The sequence below is a fragment of the Neopelma chrysocephalum genome, unplaced genomic scaffold (assembly GCF_003984885.1).
Source record: "Neopelma chrysocephalum unplaced genomic scaffold, ASM398488v2 Primary Assembly neopelma1_24, whole genome shotgun sequence".
Classification (NCBI taxonomy): Eukaryota; Metazoa; Chordata; class Aves; order Passeriformes; family Pipridae; genus Neopelma; species Neopelma chrysocephalum.
Window position 1 is genome coordinate 3,648,318 of NW_020897693.1, and position 24,505 is coordinate 3,672,822.

General features: G+C 42.4%; 2 protein-coding genes and 1 long non-coding RNA gene across 8 annotated transcripts in view; 2 read left to right on the plus strand and 1 right to left on the minus strand.

Moving 5' to 3' along the window:
• The first annotated feature begins 4,868 nt into the window (after positions 1–4,868).
• Positions 4,869–16,540, plus strand: TMEM41B (transmembrane protein 41B). Of its 2 annotated transcripts, none has more exons than XM_027700453.1 (7): positions 4,869–5,024; positions 6,814–6,931; positions 7,958–8,086; positions 9,808–9,901; positions 10,752–10,856; positions 12,792–12,930; positions 13,750–16,540. In XM_027700453.1, the coding sequence occupies exons 1-7, from the start codon at positions 4,946–4,948 to the stop codon at positions 13,917–13,919; spliced, it is 834 nt and encodes a 277-aa protein (XP_027556254.1). In that variant the 5' UTR covers positions 4,869–4,945; the 3' UTR covers positions 13,920–16,540. The 2 variants fall into 2 exon arrangements, with proteins under 2 accessions (XP_027556254.1, XP_027556264.1); XM_027700463.1 differs by lacking the exon at positions 4,869–5,024 and adding an exon at positions 6,583–6,711.
• Positions 13,147–23,071, minus strand: LOC113975891. The gene is made up of 3 exons (XR_003536962.1): positions 22,828–23,071; positions 21,944–22,137; positions 13,147–13,343 (listed from the first exon to the last, which is right to left on the minus strand). It is a non-coding gene; the product is annotated as an uncharacterized LOC113975891 (long non-coding RNA).
• A 209-nt stretch (positions 23,072–23,280) lies between these two features.
• DENND5A (DENN domain containing 5A) overlaps positions 23,281–24,505 on the plus strand; it is a 68,910-nt gene continuing 67,685 nt past the window's right edge. For 2 of the 5 annotated variants that reach the window (XM_027700484.1, XM_027700493.1), the window contains exon 1: positions 23,287–23,432. In XM_027700484.1, coding sequence (XP_027556285.1) covers positions 23,318–23,432 — 115 coding nt within the window. In that variant the 5' untranslated portion in view covers positions 23,287–23,317. Of the gene's footprint in view, positions 23,433–24,505 lie in introns of all 5 variants that reach the window. The other 3 variants (XM_027700503.1, XM_027700512.1, XM_027700522.1) reach the window with 2 other exon arrangements.

The window sequence follows — 24,505 nt, forward strand, 5'->3', positions numbered from 1 at the left end:
AAAAAACAAACAGGAGAGAAACAATATATTGTTATATTCCTGAGCTCAGACTCAATTAATTTTAATGCTTACAAGTTTTGCTCTCACTTTCTGTTTAATTATTTTTTCAGATTTTGTCCTTGAGCACTGACTTTCATAAATAAAAGCTTTCATTAACTCTCTTTCAGGCTCCAAGAAATTTCTAATCCTTCATTCACACAAACAGAGCTATCCAGCTACAAATAGGTGCTTATTTCTATTTATCTCACTTGGTGACATTTTTCTATTAATTTTAATCAGTGCATTTGTATCCCATCCTAAGTTGCTTTCTGTGAAGATGCTTATTCTCCAGTTCCATCCTCAAATTCTTTATTGTAACTAATGAAAGTATGAGCTCAGTAAAACACACAAACACCCTTCCTTGCAAAGTACACAGGTTTATTCGGTTTAAATTAGAATTTAGATAGAATGAAAATTGATGTTTGAGGTTTAATTTCTGACAGGTATAGCTTAGTTTACACAGTCCTTGAGCATTTTTAATCGTACTCCAGCAAAACCATGCTTAGGAGAACTGAGGAGAAGTTGACTCTTCCAAAAGCTCACAGCTCTGTTAAAGCTTGTTTGTATATGAATGTTGCATCCACACAGCTAAATTAATTCCACAGCCGTGCTCCAAGAGCAAGGCCTCTGGCTACCCTCCCTCCTGAACTGCTTCAAGCAATGTCCTCTGGAGTTACCAGCATTACTGCTGTGTTTGGGAAGCCACTGTCACCTCAGCATGTCACACCCAGCACCTGAGAGACAACTCAGCACCATCACTGGGCTGTGATGGACTCAAAACAGGGTCATTTCTTGCCATATTGATACAAAATAAAAATGTTAAAATGACGCAGTTTGCTTTGAGGTGGTCAGAGATAGGACAATAATAGAGGAAGGCAGGAGAAAAGGGTTCTAAATCTACTCTTCTACTCAAGAAATTATATGTATGATTTACTTGCTGATTAATGCTCCTGGTTTTTGTCATTTTCAGATAGAAACTCTCAGGGGTAGGATCACTCAATCTCTCTACCTCCTTCCTCTTGCTGACAATTGCCATAACTCAGCCTACAAAGCTTCATCAGGCAATGTCAGTGACTCAGCCATGTGACATGAGCTCTATCAGTCCATCTGATTTAGAAAAGGAGCAAATACAAGTTTTTGTGATGTGGGAAGACAACCTTTTCAATCTGACAAAAATAAAACATTACATCCAACCACCCACAGAAGGAAGTGACTTCATATAGGTGACCACTTAGCTGCTGCCCTGGTAGATGTCGATATATTGTGTTACTTTCCAGCAGGTCAAAAAAGCTTTATTTTTGTTTTGTTCACAGATAATTTGAAAGAACTCATCTTCCAAGCTTAAAGTATATTTTCCAAAAAACACTTCATATAAAGCTTGTGGGCACTTGCCTCATTCAGTCTCCAGGCTCTAAGTACAGAGAGTGCTGCTCCCACTGGTAAAGCAAACTCCAGCTGGAGTCTGGAGCACTTCTCTCATTGCTCTGCTGAACAAAGCACTGTACAGCACGTGTTCCCTGTTAGGAAGGGCTTAGAAAGAGACTGCAAATACAGGGGACGTTTTAAGTTGTTTCTTAACTTATAAGGGGACACTTCATACATGATGGGAATAAATCTATTTTCGGTCCACAGCTATTGCTCCCAGCACGCTGTGGAGTGAAGCTGTTTCTGGCAGTGCTGATCTCAACCATGTGTCAAAAGTTTCCTTGTTACTCACTGAGTTCCAGTTATCAAAACTCTTCCTCTTCTGAACACATAAGCGATGTGGCCTACGGTGATATTTTTCATTCCTTGCTTTCTTTCCAGTAAATGAATCCAAGTTAATCTCTTAAATAGAGCTCCCGAGTTATTTTATTTACAGAGCAAGTCCTAAGGAACATTCCTCAGACATGTCCTTTTTTTTTCCTGAGTGAATGCAGAGGTTCTGCTGATATTTGTTAGGTGTGGACGTCTTAGGAGGGGACTATTCAAATTGTCAGCAGATACTAAACACCACTGACAGCTTCAAAGTTTAGTGAAACAGCCAACAGATTCCCAGCAGCAGTACCTCCCCAGCAAGGGGAACCAAGAACAGCAAAGAACATTCTAAGGATCTGCTGATGGTCTAGTCTAATGAAGTTTCTGCAGTACTTTTCAACTTTAAAGTGATCTAGTTAATGAATCCTTAAGTTTCATTCTGGCAGCAATTCAGAGAGCTGGAGCTCTCTAACAGTGAGTTGATTAGAGTTATCTTCTCTATTTTTAATGAGACATGTGCTAACACTGTGAGCTTACTGCACAGTCAGCATCCTGGGAATCATCTGTAGGCCATGTGCTTTCTCCTAAATGGAAGAGGAAACATGGAGTAAATGTGTTGTTGAATTTGTTTGGGATTTGTGCCCCACCACACAATTCACTACACCACAATGAGAGACAGCCCTTGCAGCATTTACAATCTACACCTTTTAAACTGTGGTACTTTTTTTTTTTTACATCTTTCAGTGTGTGCCTTTCCCCCTCTATTTCAGGATGACTTGGTAAACATTTCTCTGCATAATAATTTGATTTACATTTTATTTCCAATGTTCTTCAGTTTAGTTCTTCTGTCAGAAGTTATCCAGACAAGAAAGAAGTCCCAGTGTTTGAACCATTTTACCTGGAGTATCAGAAGCAATGGGACAATCAAAGAGAGATAACAGACATGATGTGCATTTACAATAGGGGAAAAAATGCTATTTTCTACCGTGTCAGCAATTCCCATCTTGCTAGTATGTACAATTTTCTACTGAAAGGGTTTGAAAAAACAAAGGATTCTGTCATCTGGCATCAATGCCCAGAGCAGCAAGTTCATAGACCTGACTGGCTTCTCAGGGCACTAGCATTCCTGAAATATCAATTACAAACATTAAAAGAACAAAATTACATGATTTAATGAAATTATTTAAATAATTTGATTCTAAATATAAGAAATTCTGAGTAAATTGAAGCTTCACATGGAATTTGCTCATGAGTTGAAGCTTTAAGTGGAATCTGATCACAATTTATAGTTTGGATCATTTCCTCCCACTGCATTTGGCAGGGGCTGTACTTGTGTAATAGCATATTAGTCTATTTAGATCTTAAATGAATCATCAACTTCCTGTAGATACTTGCACTGTAAAACCAGTGGGTTTTGTACATGTAGTAATAAAGCAACACTTTTAAGAGGTCTGCTGAGGTCTGAACTGCATCTTCCTCACTGCTTTGAAACGATTTGTGATGTCAGGGAGTACAATCTGTAAATACTACTGCTATGAAATTACTTATCTGTTGTATCCTGTACGAGAAATTTTAAGAGGGATGTTTAGTCACGGTATAAAGGTAGTTGCAGACAGAGTATCAGATAAATGAGGCTGAAGTTAAATGTGAGTATCCAGCTCTCCCATGAGAGTGTTCCTTCTAGAAGAAGAATTTGAGGAAGGGCTGGAGATTTATAAGCAGATAGAGCTGGAAAAGAGAGGATGACACAGCCTCCCTCAGCCAACACGTCTGCCCAGAAGCTTACGCAATGTGTGTTGTCCGCACAGTTCCAGTGCTCTCCCTGGAGAACTGCTCCCATAATACTCTGTGCTGGCCGGGGAGTTGGAAGGTTCAGGGATCTCCTACTGCCAGAAGATTGCACGAGGAAGAGGTGCTTCGAGGTCAAACTCAGCTTGAACGCCAAGGAATCTGTAAACACTGGGAAACAACCCTCTGGCTTTTCTGCGGGATTTCAAACCTTCTTACTGACAGGAAGCGACGTGAAGAAAATCCTCGGGCTACTGGAGATTTCCTTCTTGACAGAAAAGAAGCTTTCTTTAAAAGAGAGGAACAAATCGACTCGAAAACCTAAAAGCCTAACTGCGAGAATCAAACAAGATTATTCCTTTTCCTCCAAGCCCAGCACTGTCCCAGCGCCAGAGCTGGAGCCACCCAGGGGCTCCCGCTTCCCGCTCTCTGAGGGGAGCTCCAACTCTCCTTCGCACATGTAAAGACATTACGGAGGGAAAACAAGCTCCCAGACGGATTTTATCCCGATGCCCTCTGGCACGATCGGCGCTGGAGCGAGTCCAGAGGAGGGAAACAGAGCTGGTGAAGGGTCTGGAGCACAAGTCCTACGAGGAGCGGCTGAGGGAGCTGGGGGTGTTCAGCCTGGAGTAAAGGAGGCTGAGGGGAGACCTTATCGCTCTGTACAAATCCCAGAAAGCAGATTGTAGCCAGGTTTGGATCGGCCTCTTCTACCAGGCAGCTAGTGACAGGGTGAGAGGACATAACCTCAAGCTGTGTCACGGGAGGTTTATGTTGGACATCAGGAGGAATTTCTTCACAGAAAGGGTGATGAGACATTGGAACGGGCTGCTCAGGGGAGGCGGTGGAGTCACCATCCGCGGAGGTGTTTAAGGAAAGACTGGACGTGGCACTCAGTGCCATAGTCCAGTTGACAGGATGGTGATCAGTCATAGGCTGGACTCGATGATCTCAGACGCGTTTTCCACCCTAATTGATTCTGTGATTTATGGAACTTCAGTGCAGCCTGAACTACTGAGCGCCCTCCGTTACCGTAAATACCCACATGGGCACGCCCACAAAGCGGAGTTACCGTAATTACCGCCACTAAGCCGCCACGGCATTTCAAGGACGTGAAGCCCAACACGTGCTCCCGTATATCACAGCAAAGCCGTAATGCCCCGAGAAAAGCGCATGCGCCGTGCGGCGGCGGGGGCGGGAGCGCGGCCGCGACCCGGTGGGGTGAGGAGAGGAGAGGAGGAGCGGCCGGTCCCGCCTCCTCCTGCTCCTCCTGCCCGCGGCTCTCGGCGCGGCCGGTCCCGCCTCCTCCTCCCCGCGGCTCCCGGTGCCGCCGAGGCCTGCCCCGGCGCTGACTCGCCGGGCCGCGGGGTGTCGCGGAGCCATGGCGCAGCGGAGGGCGGCGGAGCGCGGGCCTTGCCAGGCGGCGGAGAGCGCCAGGCACCAGCGGCAGCTTCTGGAAGGTGCCGGGGGCTCGGGGCGGCGGGAGCGGGGGTGACCTCGCCCTGTCAGCGGGACGGGGACGGGCCCGGGCCCCGGGGCGGCTCTCGGTGCCCGTCGGTGCTCGGGCACCGGCCCCGTCCCGCGCGGGCTCTGGGGCGGGAGGGCGGGCGCGGCCCCTCCCGGTGCGTGTGGGGTGAGGCGGCTCTCGCCCCGCGGGTGCTGGGATGGGGCACCAGCTCCTTTGCCTCCTCCCCTGCGTGAGGGAACACGCGTGGGTTTTTGTGTGTGTGTGTGTGTGTTATTCCACAACCGGCACGGCTGAAGTACCGAAAGTGGAAGTGGCAGAAAGCGCAGTTAACTGTGTGTTTTCCTTTTTTCGCCTTCTAAGTTGCTTATTTATTTATCTATTTATTTATGTATTTTGCTCCTTGGAGGAGATGGTGTCAGACTAACCACGGTCGCAGCGCACTAGAACAGGCTGCCCAGAGGGACTGTGGAGTCTCCCTTGCTGGAGATGCTCAAGAGCTCTCTGGACGCAACCCTGTGCCATGTGCTCCGGGATGACCTTGCCTGAGCAGGGAGGTTGGACCAGGTGAACCACTGTGGTCCCTTCCAGCCTGACCCATTCTGGGATTCTATGGTTGTACCTGGTTCATGGATGCTGCCTTTGGCCTCGGCTGACCCAGTGCACACCTGCGGGGTTGTGCTGACCTCAAAATTGAAAAACCTTAAAGCCCATACAATTGCCAGCTCGCCCAGCTGGCTCTGTGGGTTTCATCATCCTCTTTCTGCGTTTCACAACAGTGAGGTGTCAGCGTGACCCGTTTGAGTGTTGTGTGTTGGCATTGTGGTCATGCCAGTGGTGTCTGCAAGGGAGAACACAGGCTTGGCTCTTGGTGTGCTGTTCAGGTGACCCTTGGTGCGAAGCTGTGCAAGCCTCAAAGTGCCCAAGGAGAGAGTGGTTTAATACCCACACACATACGCACCCTAGTGTGGGTGCAGAGGGTTCTTACTGTTTATTTCAGTTTAAAATTCTTCATGGGTATAGCTGCATTTGTGTGAAACAGTGTATTGCACATATGTGGTCATTTTAATAAAAATCTAAAATACAGGCCTAAAATGTAATTGTGTCACTTACTGTACTCCCATTGCTTCCCTTACAAAAGAATTTAGAGGCTAATAAAAATTTATACAGACATATCCAAGAGAAGTCCTTTTCTGGTAATTCCCAAGTCTAGGAACTGTAATCTTTATATTGCAGGCTGGTGCGCGTGTGTTTACATGTTTCCTCCTGATGAGTGTGTATCATCTAACTGGCCAGTGGCTGTGCCTGGTAGCCTTTCATTGGAGGGGAAAAAAACCCACAAATCTGTTATTGAGCAAGTTTCAAAGTTGTATTGTACATACTGAAATTTTAACTTCAAGTTAAATCTAGTTAATTAGACTGGCAGAAGATTTCTAGCAAAAAGGAAAAAGTACGTATGGCTTATGTCGTTTTGCTCTGTTTTTCTCTTTAGAAATGTATTTATTAATTGATGCTTAAATTATTTTGGATCATAGAAGTTGACTTCTATGGGATGTTTGCCAGTGTAAGAACTGCAAATTTGTTTGAAAGCTTTCAGGGAATATGAGCTATATATGTTACCGAAAGCATTTGTGGGAAGATTATGCCCACAAGAGGGATTACTTTTAATATTCCCTTAAAATGTAAGTTTGAAATCTGTTGTAAGATGTGAGGGATTGCTTTTTGTTCTTTTGTTTTGGTAGTGTTGGGGTTTTTTTCTAACTTTGTTTTATGTTCAATTTCAGGGAAAGCTCTCGCAGAAGGTGGATCGGCTCGGACATCACTTCTTATTTTGGTCTCCATATTCTTATCAGCTGCTTTCCTTATGTTCCTGGTATATAAAAATTTCCCACAACTTAGTGAGTAAGTATATCAGGAAATATTAATTTCTTAATGCGTTTGATTTTCAGTATCAAATTTTAGAAGAGCCTGAATGGGGTTAAGTGAATTTTACTCATATGGGTTAATTATAGACATAACCTAAAATAAATTTGAGTTTATAACCTAGAATGTCAGGATACAGAGCTTAATACTGAAATACTGACCAGTAGGATCTGTGTAAGGAGAGTTGTACTTGACCTAGGCTTCTATTGCACAGTTGTGATACCGTGTTTTGAAGTGTTACCCTGATCACAGCAGTGTTAACTGACTGTGTTCTTAACCTTCTTCAGCTGAGAGCCAGAATGTGCTTGGTTAGGGCTGGTTTCACTTTAAAATTCCTTTTACACTGGTAAAACTGGAGGCTGTCATCAATTATTTGTGTTGGAAAGGTAGGCAGGTTGACAGGATGGAAGCCTGCTTGCCTGACAACTTTCTTTTTGCTTTTAGTAGTTAATTTTCTGTCTGATTAAGTCGCTCAACAAGTTCAGTTTGCAACAGCCCAATCCTTAAATCTGATACAGAGGGAGCGAAGACACTCAGCTGTGCTGCCCAGGGTTAAGGTGTGACATGAGATTTTGCCCTGGAAGCTTTATTTATTTGTGAGGTGAAGTTCTGCCTCTCTTGCTGCACTTCAAATGTTGTGACCCCAGCATTGAGGCAGCTGTGTTTGGTTTTGGCTGAAATGTTGAGTGCTTTCAGTTGCCAAGGTTTGATTTGCGTAATTATTTCTCTTTGATAGTACTTGTAAGAAAAAAAATCCTAGAAAAGAAGCAGACGATTGTACTGAACTGAAAAAAAGGGTTGCAAATATCTAAAATTGGGGATTTTCTAATATAAACCAAACTGTTAATAATAAGTATTCATTTGAGAACATTATCACAGCAATAATAATGGTTTGTTTGCTGAGGCTGTAGTTTAGTGATGTAGTGTATCTGGTTATCTCTATATTCAGTAATTGTACTATTTGATTATATTTCCATCACTCCTGATTTTTTTTTTTCTCTCCAGAGAAGAAAGAGAATGTATAAAGGTTCCTAGAGATATGGATGATGCAAAGGCCTTGGGAAAAGTCCTCTCCAAATATAAGGACACGTTTTACGTTCAGGTGTTAGTGGCTTATTTTGCCACATATGTTTTGTATCCTTTTTTGGGCATAAAGGGCAGTTTCGATGTAGCCATACTTCTCTGAAACACTAAATGAAAAAAAAAATTTATAAATTCTTGATCATGGATGAAAAAGTTGAACACACCTGGGAGTGTTTATGAATAGACACAAATATTTTAAAATCTTTGAACTTAAAAACTTTTATTGAGTGTTCCAATATGTTTTTAGGACTATAAGGAAGGGTTGTGTAGAAAGAAATTGATGTACACATTTATAGTAGTAAATCCTGTTGGGGATGCAGCTTCACCTTTACTGGGTCTGTTATGGACTGTATTTTTATCTGTGGTATTAAGCTTGGTCTCACTTTAGTGCTATGCTAACTATAAATTGCAAACTGAATTTTGAGTTAGAAATTACTGTGATTCTATAGGAAAACTGAGACTATTGCACTGCTTTTCCTTGAGACATTCAAAAGTGCCATATGAGGGTAATTTACAGAATATTTAACAACATTTCTGAAGGAAAGTGTTTTGAGCCGTCTCTTGTCTCTGCAGTGCCCCCATTCAGAAAACCAAATCTCTGTTTCCTTTTAGAGGGAGCTGGATTTCTGAAGTACTTTCTGTCCAGGGGGACACAAAGGCTACCTGTGTTCTGTGTCAACTTCTTTTTCCTGGGTGCTGAATATATTAATTAATCATTAAACACATTCTTAACTGGAACACTTAACTAAAGGTTAATAACTTAAAAGCTGTATAAGAGGTTTGTTTCACAGTTTTCGTGCAGAAGGCTTTCATAACTCAGGAAAAGACAGCACTGAATGTGCCATCAGTGATTATCCTTTATCTTATTCTTTTAAAGTGTATTTCACCAATAATAGGTTTAGGAAGAAAATTAAAATGTTAGTTTATATATTAACAAGAAGTAGAATAGAATTGGCTGTTTATTGGTTTACTGTAGCAGCTGAAGTGACGACATTCACTGTCAGCAGTAGACTGTGATCCATTGACAGGTGTGTTCCAGTTATCTCCGAACCTTGACACTTGCTTAGCAGGAAGCTGTACTGGTTGTAATGGACTTAAGAAGATTATTTGGCTTTTTAATATTTAGGTCAATTCAACTCAGATAAAGTAGTGTGCAGATTTTTTTTTGCTTTAACTTTACTATCCAAGGTGGGCAATACCTCATAGTCTCAAGTGTGCCTAGCAAGCCTTAAGCTCAACAGCCTATTGGTTTATACTGCAGAAACTTAATTGTTGCCTTTTTGAAAATTGCTGACTGAAATTAGTGATCATGTACTGTAATGAGTGATTACACCATGCCTACCTGTAAGGAAGCAGCTGCCTTCATACATTTCAGTCTTCCATGAAACTTGTAATTATGGGCTTGGACAGCCCTGTGAACTTGTCAGAGTGAATATCTGAAACCACATATCTATAGTAAACAATGTAAAATCAGAAGAATGTGTTTCCTGGAAGTCTCAATAAATCCCCAGTGTCAGTTGTAGCACAGATGGAGACAAAAGTATAGTCAGCTTTTATGTAGTGACTTATTTTTTGTATGTAGAATGATGAATCTACCCCTTATTGCTCTGTGCTTGAGCTTCTTGTGCTACTCTACAAATGTATGTTGAAGTAAGGATCTTGAGAAGCTGTGCCTATTTATCGACGTTGTAACATGTATCTTGAATGCTTGGAAAATTCAGAAGTGGGTAGCTTTTTAAAAATGTTTTTGTCCTTGACTGAAATGCATCCAGCTTGCAAACATTTGCTATTCCTGGGTCTATATTCCTCAGTATCCTGTCAGGGTTTCTTTATCCCTTTCCGCTGGCCTTATTTCTTGTTTGTTTGGTAAGTATGGAAGATAACTTGTGAGGGCATGTGTTTCTGTCTCTTTGGAATACAACCAAGCATGTGAGCAGCTTCCTGTTGGAAATGATCAAGAGTGAGCAAAACAGGGGTATACTTCAGTTTCTGGCAAACAAATGAGTTCTCATTTAGCTCTGCTGGGAGAATGGTGTTATCCACAAAATTCACCGTAGCACGGGGTGATGATCCAAAACACTAAGCTGTTTCTCCAAGTTTTCTTAATAACCAAGGCATTCGAGTGTGAATCAGCCAGAGTTTCCTTTATTCTAAATTTGTTTACCATCTGCCAGAACCCAGTTGTAATTTCAGAACACAATTACTGTGGTTTTATTATCGCACTGTGAAATGCATCTGTTTTTTAAATTTGAATGGCTTAAATGTGCAGGAAGCTTAATTTAAGATTTGAAATGTGTGTTATTGACAAGCTTCAAAAAAGATGTGCAAAAGATGCAGTTGTAATGTGCCTTAGTATTGAGATTATTGAGTGATTGAGTAGGTAGGGAGGACCATGTGGCTGAATTTTCAGGTTTGAATCTCTTTAGTGCCATTGTGTCCCTTATTTGCAAAGCTTTTACTGTTCAAAATCTTAAAACTGCAGAAGCACTCAGTGTTAACTGACAGATAGTCAAAGTTTTCTACTTGGAATGTTAAGATTGATCTAAATGCCTTTGGAAATAAGGGAACTGTCTTGGGTCAACAGCATTCTTAGGGAGCATGTACATACTGATGGAGGTCTGAATGGAAACAGGCTCTAGCCCCATGGTGTAATTAATAGGGATACAAGGCTGAGATAATTTAGAGTTTCTTCTCATTTGTTGTCTTTTTTTTTCAGTGCTCAGGACTTGGAGCTTCATTTTGCTATATGCTTTCATACCTAGTGGGACGTCCTGTTGTATACAGATATTTGACAGAAAAAGCAGTAAAATGGTCAGAACAGGTAAGGCTTCTAGAGATTCTGGAATTCGATACAAAATGTATAGTGGAATAATATGGAAATCTAGGAAGGCTTGTGCACATGTATCTAGTTATAAAGAAAGGATTCTGACTCCTCTCTGAGAATGTGTAGTTACTTTCTCTGTGTGTTTTTTAAACAGTGGGGAGTATTCCTGTTTTTATGGTATTTCCCATGAGAAAGTTGTTCTTATCTAGGAGGAGTTGTTAACTGACCACCCTCTGGTTTAGCTAGTGTCAGTAGGAACCCTCCGCAGCTTCAGGTAGTGCCAAATAATTGCTCTGACCATCAGGACTAATGAAAGCTGGGCTTGTGTTTTTGTAGGGCAGGAAAACCTGGAGCTGTATGTCTGATTGCAAAACCTTGATTTGAAGATGTTATTGTAGCTGGAGCATTTACATACTTTCTGTTACAGTATCTGGTAACATTATTTTCAGCAAGACTTAATTGTGAGACGAAACTAAAAGTTCTGAAATACAAAAACAGTGTATGATTTGTACTTGACCTTTTGTCTCTTTCTTTGATACTCTGAAACATGTTCAAACATTTTTTTTTGTAAGCATGAAGCACAACTTACTACTGTATTCTGTTCAGGATTTTTTTGAATCACATAAAAATACTTTATACTTGTCCTCATTAGATAAGATATGGAGCTGTGTCTGGCACAATTGACCTCAATAAATAATACAATAGTGTTTTGATTCTTGACCCAAGTATATCTTAATGTTTCAGAATTATAAGATCAAGATTATATTGCAGTATAATCTTGAGGCCACTCTGAGTAGCAAATGGTTCCTATTTCCATTAGTAGAAGTGAATATGATTTTAAATTACATGTGCAGCTCATATCTCACTGGTTCCAGGTTAATAGGACTGTATCATCCTTGCATATTGAGGGCTAAGCCATTTTATGTGCAGCATTAATCAATATTTAAATATTTGTCCTTCACTGAGATTTAAAAACCCTACAAGTATTATTACTGAACAATAGCAGGGCTCCTGATTTTGGTGTTACAGTTAAATATAAATTTGGCTAAAGCTGAAAAACAGGGTTGTAACTGGGGTGAGTTGCTATGTGAGATTCCAGATGGAATTGCAGTCAGACCAGGTTTGATTTCCACTCTTTGGGGCCAGATAACCATGTTTGGGCCTAACCTTAGTGGAGGTCTGCCAGGATAGGCCAGAAGTGGAGGATGCTTTGCTATCCTGGTAACTTGGTTTGAGGTTACACTACTTGTTTAAAAGAGCTGATTTGCTAAAGCCACACTGGCAGGAGAAGAGGCCTTGTTGGTGTAAGGAGCTGGGCTACACCTGAGAATATAATCAAAACTGTGAATGGAGTTGGAGCTGTTGTCCTTGCTCCTGGGTAATGCTGGGCATTTGAACATATGGGGAGACAGGCTTTGCAACTGTGCTGGCAGCAGCCACCTGATGAAGTTCAGAGCCATGATCTGGGTAAGCTTCAAGTGAGGGATATAGCTGTGTTTCAGGTTGGATTGTGAGTTAGGGCAGAATGGGTTGAGGAACAAACTTCATTGCTAGTTCCTGCACAAGCTTTAGGAATGGATTTACAGGCTGGCTGTGTTGGTTGGGCTACAGTTAGGCAGAGGGAGCTGTGCTGAAGTTGGGTAAGGCCTGCTGCTCTTCCTAATGACTTGCTGCTTGAGTTGGGTGATTGAGACACATCACCACCGTGCTCTGCCACAGACAGGTATTTCCAGACTGATTCGAGTACTATTTACAGGTGATTCACTGGTGACTCTTCCCCTCATGCATTTTTTAACTGCTTTTTATGTTTGCAACTTGTCGATGTGTGCAAAAGATAGGACCCCCCTCACAAACCTCTAGTAGTAAAATCGTTTTGTATTTTCAAGGCAGGGATTTTTTTTACTAATTTTTTTGTTGTTTTTGTTTTGGCAGGTTGAACGACACAGAGAACACCTCATTAACTACATAATATTTTTGAGAATAACACCTTTTCTTCCCAATTGGTTTATCAATATAACATCTCCTGTAATCAATGTGCCATTGAAAGTGTTTTTCATTGGCACTTTCCTAGGTAAGAATTGTGGCTCGTGAGCCATAGTTTGGGGTGGCCAGAAGAAGGGGCATGATTGGTCTCTCCCTGTATGTGTTGTTCAGCTGAGATCACACCTACCAGATAACTGAAAGATTCCACAAGAATGTTGTTTTTATGTGTGGAGCTTATGGCATCAAAAGATTTTAGTAGTCAGGACTGTTCTGATGTCCTGGATGAGAGGTAATGAGCCCAGGCTTAATTACTTGCTTAAGGAAACACATTATATGAACACTTTATTAGTAACTTTTTGTTCTGCTCCGTGACTGTAATACTTCTGAACAATTACATACTCCTGTTTTGGGCTCAGCATAGTTGTGTGAGGATGTATGTGATGTTCATCTGAAGCATTATTTCTCAGCTCTCACTCCATGTTGTCCATTAAAACATGTCTGCTGAGGAGTGAATTAGTAATTTAATTAATGTAGTGCTAAACACTTTAGGTTTTTTAATTGGCATATTTCTGCAAACACTTTTTAATCTGGTTAGGAAACAATCCATATTTTGCCTTTATGAACTTAAATAAAATCAGTTTGTAAATAGACAACCTGCAATCTGCAGACTCTAAAGAGCAGAGATTATTTGCTTAGACTTGTGTTTGAGTTTGTGTTAAAAAATGGTGTAAAACCAGTTCTTTTGATAAGTGTTTTTGTCTTTGATTTCTGTATTTACAGCCCTCTTAAAAAAAAAAAAAGTACAAGGTGACAAAATCTCAAACTTTTGGTGTTAGAAGTTGGATGACTAATTTATGGGTTTTTTTTTACCCTAACAAGTTGGTTTTTCATCCTTTCCCTGCTGCAGGTGTGGCACCACCGTCTTTTGTAGCCATTAAGGCAGGAACAACGCTGTACCAGCTTACAACAGCAGGGGAGGCTGTTTCCTGGAACTCTGTTTTTGTTCTCATGTTTCTAGCCATCCTCTCCATCCTACCAGCTCTCTTCCAGAAGAAACTGAAACAGAAGTTTGAATAAGGATCAAACTGGACCAGAATTTCCCATACTTCATCTCAGGATCAGCACTTCTGATATTTGTATATTTGCTTTTCTATTGGATCTTAAGCAATTAAAGGGGAGGCTTGTAATTGATAAGAATGTCATTAAATGAACACATGGCCTTAAACTGAAGGAACTGTGTTCAGATATGTACTGCATATAGTTTTGTAACCAAACCATCAGTGTTTTACTTCGGGAGGGTGTGTGTGTGTGGCTCTCAGAATGAGGGGAGTGAAAACGTAGATGTAACATCTTGCTCTAGTTATATGCAGAGCAAAAATTGTAATGTGCTGATGCTTTCTAACACTTGCAGGAAAAAACCTTAATTACCCAGTCCAACTTCGTAACATTCTCTGTAGGCTTGCATGTGATCCGGTCTGAGAGCATTTCTCACTAACAATAGTTCCCTTCTTTTTTGCCTTTGGGAGTTTCAAAATAATAATATAAGAACGGTGCTCAATCAGAAACAAAGGTTCTTTGCAGTACTTTAACTACAATGTTATTCTCATCCTGTTTGTTTACTTCTATTTATTAGTGCTGTGTGGAATTAAATACTTGAACCTACATCTGCTTTACTAACTGGATTAACAAAGGTGAAGTGTCACATCGTTCCCTCTTGTCCTCTGTTAAGTTTTATTCTGGGAGAGGATATAGAAAGGGAGAGAGCAGCTTAGAATTTTTATCTCGGCTGGCTGATGATTCTTAAGTTCTAATTTTAATTTTTTTCATGTTGATTATTTTGCCAATATTTCATTTGCATAGATTTATCCTGCCAATTTAAAGTGATCGTATGGTTATATAAAACTTTCAGTTCTCAAGTGATTTAAAAATGCTTACGCAGTGTAATATTACCATTTCTCAAGCAATATGTAAAGACTATAAAATTCTTCATTGCAGCTTGATTAGCTAGAAGAAATGTCAGGTACACAAACTGGTGCAGTTCCTGTTAAGTAGCTGATCCCAAATAATGTTCAAAGCACCATGTGACAGCAGGCTCTTGTGTCAGTGTATATAAAAATGAAAGGAGGGTTCCATTGTCTCCTAACTCAGTAACTGGCAATGGGCAACCAGCTCTGGTTCACCTTCAGGAGAAATATGTGTGAGGTATATGATACCTCTCCCCGTGTGCTTCCAGCTGTTGTAGTTTGTTGTATTGTCAGTGGAATCCCATAAAACGAGGCCCTGACCATTGAGGAACTGGGGAGTGCACTGAAGTTTTACCCTTCTGAAACCAGTGCTGCTGACATGCTTTAAGTTGGTGCCCCTGCAGTGTCTTGCTGAAATGGGAGTCAACACATCAGCATGTGCTCCAGTTCCAGGGTTTATTTGTCTGTGTCCTCGTGTTAACTCATGATCATATCACAGATCTTTGAGATGTAAGAGAACAGTTCCATAAATGTGATAATGTAAAAGGTACTGGTACCTTTAAATGGGTTTATTCATTTTGTAACATAATGTTAATTGACTCTTTTCATTTCACCACAGTATTATATGTAAATATATAGTAAATACTATTGATACACTATTTGTCTTTTATTTAAATCTGGGCTGCACAGTAAATGGTATTTTTTACATAAGGAATTCATATCAGTTCTGTTTGCAAATTTATTGTAAGATCATTCAGCTTCAGCAATTATTTTGTCATATAGAATTTACTCTAAAAGTGTACTTTGGCATTTAAAACTGAACAGTGATTACTTTTATTGCTGCTGTTCTAATCTCCAGAGTTCCTCTACCCAAGGGATTTATTCCATAGTAACTCTGAGTGTGAATTTAGCTGCGTGAGCAAGTGTCCCCTGGACTACTGAGTATGAAGCTGCTGTAGATTTACAGCCTACTTTTCTGCATAGTTAATTTTTCATGCAGATGAACTCTCAGAATAAATTACCTACTACTTACTGTCCAGTGGCTTTTGTCTAAATTTCTGGTCAATAACAGATGCTGTTGTAAAATCTCTTCTATGCTGTGTAAAGCCAATGTTTTGGTGGAACCTTGACACTAAAGAAGGAACTGAGCTATGTTTCAATCTAACTATGCTATCACTTGACTTTTTCACGGAGTTCTGTTTCACTGTGTAGATGGGATCAGGCTTTGTTACTCAAAACCTGTGTTTGAGCCCTAAGACTGGGTTCCCATCACAATGACTAAAAGCCTTAAAACCTTAAAAAGGTTGAAAATAAGGTTCTTTATTTTTTCAAAACCTTAGCATTTTTTTAACCTGTCCCTTCCATGTTTATCTTCAGCTGCCAACAGCCTGGTTTCCTACCCCATGAAGACTTCTGAGGGTTTTGAAGAGTAAGGCAGGCCTTGCGAAAGAGGCAAAGAAAAGCACTGTGCTGTGGAATACTGTACTAGCCTACTCTTTCCTGTAGGGAATCCAGCAAGTGATCCAAGAGAGAGCTGTAACATTTTGGCAGAAAAACAGCGGCTACCAAGAAACTTACCAGGAAATCAGAAAGATGTAGCTTTGTTTTTTAATTGCAAGGGATTTTGAGCTGTTAGGTGACCTGTTTATCTTCTGGAATTTTTTGTGATACCTGCATGACATCATTACTAAGTGTCTCTCTTTATTTGATAATAAAGCTATTATATAAAATATGTAGCACTGTATTTTTTGAGTATTATGAAGCATGCTGAACTTCTCACTAAGTTTAATTTTTTATTAACCTGTTTAAAAGGGGTGAGTTCTTCCTAAATGGTATTTTTATTGACTGATTAAAAATTAAACTGAGCTGATTACATCTGTAAATGAGATTAATTCTGTTTCTCCCTTTATTTCAAAATAAGTAGGTAAACTTGACTTCCTTTTCTCTCTGAAATTGATTTCTCATATACAACAGTAAATTTGAAAAGTCCTTCTGCTTTGGAAGGCACTGGAAGGCAACTGGATATAACTTGCTTTATCTCCTCAAAACTATTTGCATAATTTGCCTTTTTTTAGTTTGCATTAATCCCTGATGGAAGGCCCCTATGCCAAACTTTTTTCAGCTTCATTCACCTTCCCTTAATATTCTGTCAAGCCCAGTTTATGAAATGCTTTTTTTCCTCTTGTATTGAAAGCTTACTGAAAGGGTAAGACAGAAAAAGTAAAAGTTTAAAAATGAGAAGTCTTTCTTTAAAATGCTACTGAATGATGCTGTTATGCAAAGTCAAAACATGTTTTCTGTTTTTAGGTAACTGAGGATTTTTATGTGTTGTTCCTGAGAATTTTCATCATGTACAGTTTCTGTCCTAACCCAGTTTTATCACAGTAACTAAAATGCAGTGTGTATTGCTCCCTTTGAGGGATGCTGCCTGCCTCACACTGCAGTTTACTCTGGATGAAGCTGAACAAGCAGCAGAATCGACTCAGCCGGGTACCTGATCAAGGACTCAAACACCCACAAGCTCCTGCAGGTCCACTTTCAGTTGTAAGGACTAACTGTAATAGAAGCTTTTGTGAGAGCTGTTGATACAGGAATGAAATTCATACCTCTAGTGTTTTGCACTGGCAATAAATTCGAAAAGAACAAACCAGGATTTCTTTAGGTTTCTTAGTCACATTTTTTCTTTCATCCTGGTAAGTGGTAACAGTGTAGTAGTAACTCTGGGAGTAGTGGGAGCTAAAGCACTAAGAGTCAGACCTTCTAGTCAAACTTCTCCATTTAAAATCCTTCAGCACAGTGAACAGATCCTGTCCCAGAAGTGCTTGTCCATTCCTTGGAACCCACTACAGAGCCAGTGTCAGAAAGGAGAAGTCAAACCATCCCTCAAATACTTTATGAACTACTTTTATAATGTGGGACAATCTCTTTTGCAGGATTACAAAATTGGGGATGTTTTTTTTCCTCCCAGAAGACTGAAATGACAAAAAACTTTCCTTCTATCATAAGTAGTGGGAAGTTTGTGAACCATATGTTTTAGTATCAGAGTATTAAGAGGGAAATGAAAAAAAGTTTTTCCAGGAGAGTAGGGTCCAGAGTGAGTTTTGCAAAAATTACTCTATTGTTATGACCAATTGATGTCTTGCAGTGACAGTTATAATTCTCAGCTGGAGGCTTTATAGCTCCAGGTCACCCAAACTGAAAGATGTTATGGCCTTTTAATAATGGCAATTAATATAAATAAGAGCATAATATATTTACTAACATACTATTACTCCCCTCCCAGTTCTTAAAAATACTCCACTTAGTGTAATAATTCACATTTTCTTGCTTTATAGTACACAAGGAAGAATCTGGGTCTGGATTACAAGAGCTAATTCAGTGACTGGTGTATATATGAGAAGCCTCATAAAAGCTCCTTTCTGTATAGTCTTCTAAACACAGAGAATTCTGCTCATGTACAGCTGTAGGACTTCAATGATCTCTTCGTAGCCTTAAAAGGTTAGAAGGCTCTGGAGAGGGGTGGGAGTGCTGCAGTGGGAAATAGCTTTTAAAAATCTGCCTTGTAATTAAGATCTAACGTTACAGTCATAACTCCTGATTTTTCTTTTACAACCTAGCCCTGAGCAGTTGTATCCAAAACCTGGAATTTGCAATGTTTACTGTACTTGGAGGAATTCCATGTCACGAAGAAGTATTCTGAGCAGATCACTAAATCATTCATATGTTTGACTCTGTTCTGTGTTAAACTGATTTCTCATGACTGTGAGAATTACAAACTCCCAGTCAACCCAGAATTTGTGCAGGATTTGCTTCTACAGCTGGATTCCTATAAGTCTATGTAGCCTGATGGGATTCATCCAAGAGTACTCAAAGAGCTGGCTGGTCATCATGAGACTTCTCAATGATTTCTGAATGGTCTTGGGAATCTGGAGAGGTCCCAGTTGACTGGAAACTGGCTAACGTTGTCCCAGTATTCAAGAAGGGCAAGAAGGATGACCAGGGAAACTGCAGGCCTGTCAGTCTCACTTCAGTGCCTGGTAAAATTATGGAGCAGATTACTCTGGGAGTTACTGAAAAACACCTGGAGAGCAATGCAGTCATCGGTCACAGCCAAAATGGCTTCATGAGGGGAAAGTCCTGCTTGTTGAACTTGATTTCCTTTTATGACAAGATAACCCACCTAGTTGACCAAGGGTGGGTTATCTGTTGATGTAATCTGTTTGGATTTCAGTACAGTTTTTGATACTGTCTCTGACAGGATCCTTCTGGACAAAATGTCCAGCCCACAGCTGGATAAACACATCATGTGCTGGGTGAGCAACTGGCTCACGGGTCGAGCACAGAGGGTAATAGTGAGTGGGGTGACATCAGACTGGTGACCTGTCACTAGTGGGGTTCCACAGGACTCCATCTTGGGCCCTGTGCTCTTCAACATCTTCATAAAGGACTCGGGCACAGGACTGGAAGGGATACTGAGCAAGTTTGCAGATGACACTAAACTGGGAGGAGCTGTTGACTCCCTCGAAGGCAGGGAGTCCCTGCAGGGAGACCCTGCAGAGAGACTCCTAATTAGAGGAGTGGACAATTACCAACCATATGAAGTTCAACAAAGAAAAGTGCCGGATTCTGCACTTGGGATGGGGCAACCCTGGATGTACAGACAGACTGGGGAATGAGAGGCTGGAGAGCAGTGCTGCAGAAAGGGACCTGGAGGGTCCTGGTTGTTGGCAAATTGAATATCAGTCAGTAGTGTGGTCTCTGGGAGGTGGGGAGAAGAGGGACAATGCTGCTTGGGAGCGTAAGAGCCTTGAAGTGACAGTTGTGCTCTGATCTGTGCCCTGATGGGGGTGATCTGGTGTGCAGGCTGTACGCCAGCAGTCTGTTGTGTCCGTGTCACACCAAATGTATGGTCAATAAGCAATCGCAGCCAGTTCCCAGTGTCCAGTTTTGCAGACTGGAGAGGATTGCTTTAATGGTAACAGTCACTGATTTGATTTTTTTTTTCCTTAAAGAATCTAGGGTAAATAGAGTCATTAGAAGGTGCCTCATACAACCAGGACCCTGACAACTGCAGCGATCTGTTTGTGCTTTGAGCTCTGCTACCTTTCTAAGCTTAGCTCACCTTGGGAAACAGCTGCCCAGAAAAAAAGGAGATACCCTATTTCAGCCTCTTTCAATTCTCTGAATGAAACTGTAATTTGCTGTTGTGGTTTCTTATTGCTTATTAAATAAACTCTTCAAATAATCATGACTGTGATTGCTGGCAAAGTAAATCTGATTTAACTAGCATGAGGAATAATCAAGACATCTTCGCATTAAGTTCCATCTTCACTATTTTAAAAAGACTTTATTCTCTTTGACTTAAGGCTTGAGCTTGAAAGTACCAGTCTTTGCCATTGAAAACAGCAGCTGAATCAACATTGATAGTCTTGCCAAAGACAATGAATCACTAAATGTCTTTATGATTCTCTGGCTAAAGAGTCATAGTTTGCACAGAATTCACCTTTCCACAGATTTTTCTCAACATCATAAAGAATACTTCGAAGAATTTGTAACGTAGTCTAGAGCGTTGTTGCTTTAGTCAAGGACATCTAAACCATTTGCAAAGTTTCCTGATTTCAAGAATTGCCATATTTTGGGTGTTTCCTGCAATGGGAACATTGCTCAAGATTAAAGCTACTGGCCTTTGAATTAAACGTCACAGATGTTTGTGGTCACTAGGCAAGAGTATGTCAGAAATTAAGTAATCAGGGATGAAAAAGATACAATAGGAAAGAGACGGTCATTGACAAAATGGGAGGAGAAACCTCTAGGTATTTAGGTAGAGCTGCTGGATGCACAGATTTAAGAGTCTGTAAGTTGACTGGGAATGCAGAGAATTTATCTGACAAAGTATGAATGAGCCTTCCACAGCAAAAATTGTGGTGACTGTTATGCTCTTGATTAATTAACCCTTTGGTGGTTCTGATTTAGCAAATTCCACTCATCTTGTCAATTTCTTGTAGCAATTCAAAGCAAATCTGAGGTTCTTAGTCTAAGACTCTCCTTTTAAAAAAGCATTTCTTGTCTCTTACCCTGTTGCATATCAAGGCACATGTGCATTTAAATATTGCTGCTCAACAGTATCTCTGGTAATTCTCTGCTTACTTACTGGCCCATCTAACTTTATTTGCTAAATCTTCTAAATACATGGTTATTGCTGGAACAGTTACAGTGCAAGTAAGAAAAAATTTTTATTTCCCCATTTTACTCTTTATTTGACAAAAAAAGCCCCTGCCAATATCTGTGCTGTTTCCTTAGACTTTCTTACAAGGCCTTCTGAGACCCTTGGGCTGTGACTTTTGTTTGTAAGGGTTAAACTGCAGTTCAGGCTTACTCAAAAAAAGTTTACCATGTGCTGAATACGTTGTCCTTTGCCACATCGAAAGCAGATTGAGAAGTAAAATGTGCAAAAAATGGCTAGAGAACATAGCAGAGTAAGAGCAACCAGATTTAGCAAGTTCTGTTCTCTGTTGTGTCTTCTGCACACCACCAAGCAGACTCAACATAATCTAAATGTGCTTATTATAGAGTTAACTTGAGTCTTTCACTCTAATATTGCTCCTACCCTGCCATCTTTATTGAAATCTTTCCCTCAAGTTTACTAGTGGTTTAAAACTGAACTGTCAGTCAAATCTAACCAAGACTTTCATGCATCGATAACCAATTCAGTCTTAATCAAGTGACTACTGATAGCATCAGTGTTTCCCACAGTTTTTCCTATTTCCAAGAAGGATGGTAAAGCTCACTGGGCCCAGTGGTATAAGAGCTTAGTTGTTGTATTGCAAATGGCAGTAAACCATTGGTGGAGTCTTACATGTGCTGCTGTCTCCAGTGCCCACAGAGAACTTGGTATGTCCTGGCAATGAAAACTCAAATACGTGAGGTTTCATATGCTTGGTAGCAAGTTCTATTTGGTGTCTGATCAATTCAGCACTATGGATGCAACCTGAATTACTTGGGCAGTCCTAGGTCATAAACCTTAAAGACTGCAAAGTTTTAACTTCTCCTTTTATAAGCCCTACAAGATAGGGAAGAATTCTGATGCAAGTGCCACAAATAGAGAACTGATAGAGGAGAGGAAGGGGAACTACTTACAGATCTAATTTTAGAATAATGAGGCCATCCCAGGTACCTTTATGGTCAGTGGGAAGAGTGCTGTCAAGACAGATCATATGTGCACATTAGTAGCCCTTCAGCAGATTGGTTTGGGTCATTCTTCCTTTGGCTTGTCTTCCTTTCCATGCTGGGCCAGAGTGGGGAGTGGATTTCACACAGCTGTGGAAGCCCAACTGTTAACAGAGATGTCTGTGATGTTAATCCAAATAGGAAAAAGAAAGCCCCCTTAAAACCAAATAACCTCCAAAGCACTTCCCCTGCACCCACCCTCTCTCCCTGTGACCTAGGCTGTTTCAGGGCACGGCTGCTCCACGAAGCTGTGGAGTCATGACACTATCGGGGCCGCAGCCCTTAGGGAGAGGCGATGGGAAGCTGAAGGTGATGGGAGGACCCAAGCCCAGAGGTGTTTTCAGAGCACCACCACACTGATCTGTGCCCTGAGCAAGAGGCCCCAGCAGCGCCTTCCTGTCCTCTGTGTCTGGTTCTGGGCTCCTCTGTACAGGAGAGTCGTGGAGCTCCTAGAGTGGGTCCAGCGGGGGCCAACAAAGTTGATCAAGGGACTGGAGAATCTCTTCTGTGAGGAAAGGCTGAGGGAATTGAGCCTGGACACAATAGATTGGACTCAATTATCTCAGAGGTCTCTTCCAACGTAATTGATTCTGTGATTCTGTTCAGCCTTGAGGAGAGACGACTGAGGGTGGACCTCATCAATGTCTGTCAGTATCTGAAGGGAGGGTGCGACGAGGATGGACCAGGCTCTGCCCAGTGGTGCTGAGCAATAGGAAAAGAGACAATGGGCAGAAACTGACGCACAGAAGTTGAACATGACGAAGAACAAAAGGAAGAACTAAGTGACCGCGCACTGGAACAGGTTGCCCAGAGGGTGTGGAGTCTTCCTCGCTGGAGGTATTCAGACGCAACCCTGTGCTCTGGGATAACCCTGCCTGAGCAGGGAGGTTGGACCAGATGACCCGCTGTGGTCCCTTCCAGCCTGGCCCATGCTGCGGTTCTCAGCTATGAGGGGGCAGAGCCTGTTCCCGAGGCTCTCGCTGGGGCAGCGCCGCGATCCCCCGGCACAGCCACCCCACCTCGCCACGGCCGCCCCCTCAGGCAGGCCCGGCGCGAGCACCAGCAGCAGCATGACGTCACCCCCACGCGCAGGGCGCACGCGCGGCGTTGCGGCGCGCGGCCGGGCCGCCCCCCCCGCGGGAGCAGCGGGGGCCGTTCCCACAATGCCGCGCGGCGCCGCCCGCCCCGCGCCGCCATGGAGGCGGCGGGAGCGGCTGCCGACCCCGGCCCCGCTCCCGCCCGGCCCCGCTCCCGCTGAGCCCCGCGCTCCCCTCGGGAGGCAGCATGAGCGGCGGCGGAGGCGGCGGCGGCGGCTCCTCGGCACCCGGCCGCTTCGCCGACTACTTCGTCATCTGCGGGCTGGACACCGAGACCGGGCTGGAGCCGGACGAGCTCTCCGGTGAGTGGCCGCGGCCGGCGCTGCTCGGAGCGGGACTCGGAGTTCCCCCCCCCCGTCTCGCTGCCCTCGGGCGCTGCGGCGGCAGCTGTGCCCGCCGGGCGCCGTGCGGCTGCCCCGGGCGTGCGGGCATGGCCAGCTGTGCCCGCGGGAGTGCCCAGCTGTGCCCGCGGGAGCGGCCAGCTGTGCACCGAGACAGGGTGCTGGTGCGAGTGACCGAGCTCGGCAAAAGTGCCGCCGTGATCCGCGCTGTGCGGAGCGCGGGCTGAGCGGCGGCCCCGCCGTAGCCGAGCGCAGCCCCAGCAGCGATGTCCTGCGCGCTCCTCGCAGCCCCGCTGCGTGTGTCAACTTCTGCTTGGGCATTCGACACACACAATAAATCGGATTTTGGAGAGAAAGCGAAGACCGTTTGCGTGTTCTGTGTTACGTTTCGTCGTAGCACAGGATAAGAATTTTCTCCCATCAGAATCCGAAAAGAAGTCAGATTAGGAAGTGATTGCTCTGCTGTTGGACGGGAAGGTTCGCACCAAATACACAGCTGAACCATGTCCATCTGTACCACAGTACTGTGTCAAACCAGTGTTTTTAAGGTTGAAAAGCAGTCCTGTGTTTTAGCAGCACCTGACTTCGGCTTTATTCTCGCTGTACCGGCCTCAGTTAAATCAGATTGTTGCTTAGCATCTCTGAGTGTTCAGAAAGTCGAAGGAATGTGGTGGTGAATACCTGTGTATTTGAGCGCTGAACTTGACCAATATTACATTCTTTCCCCCCCTCCCACTTGTTTTTGTTTTTATTAGCTTGCTTTTATAAGATGTCATGAGGGTTTTTTTACAGCATTGCATTTAAGCCCTCCCCCACTGAATAAATGCTTGTTTCTTGTAGAGCGAAATTTGTGTTAATAGAACTGACTTCTTACATTGAGCTGTCGAAAACTTTGGCTACGATGGAAACTCTTTTTTTCTCGTTTAATGACTTCAAACAAATTTTCTCTTATGTCCCTCATGCTGAGCAGTACCTTACCCTAAAAGAATTCATGTTTGTCTAATGTTAAAGTAACTGTAGGCTACAGTGTGAGA

Excerpts from the sequence above, each read along its gene's own strand:
- TMEM41B (XM_027700453.1), top strand. The coding sequence starts at position 4,946 with ATGGCGCAGCGGAGGGCGGCGGAGCGCGGGCCTTGCCAGGCGGCGGAG. Across the intron at positions 6,932-7,957 it reads AATTTCCCACAACTTAGTGA|AGAAGAAAGAGAATGTATAA; the intron begins GTAAGTATATCA and ends TTTTCTCTCCAG. Across the intron at positions 10,857-12,791 it reads CAGTAAAATGGTCAGAACAG|GTTGAACGACACAGAGAACA; the intron begins GTAAGGCTTCTA and ends TTGTTTTGGCAG.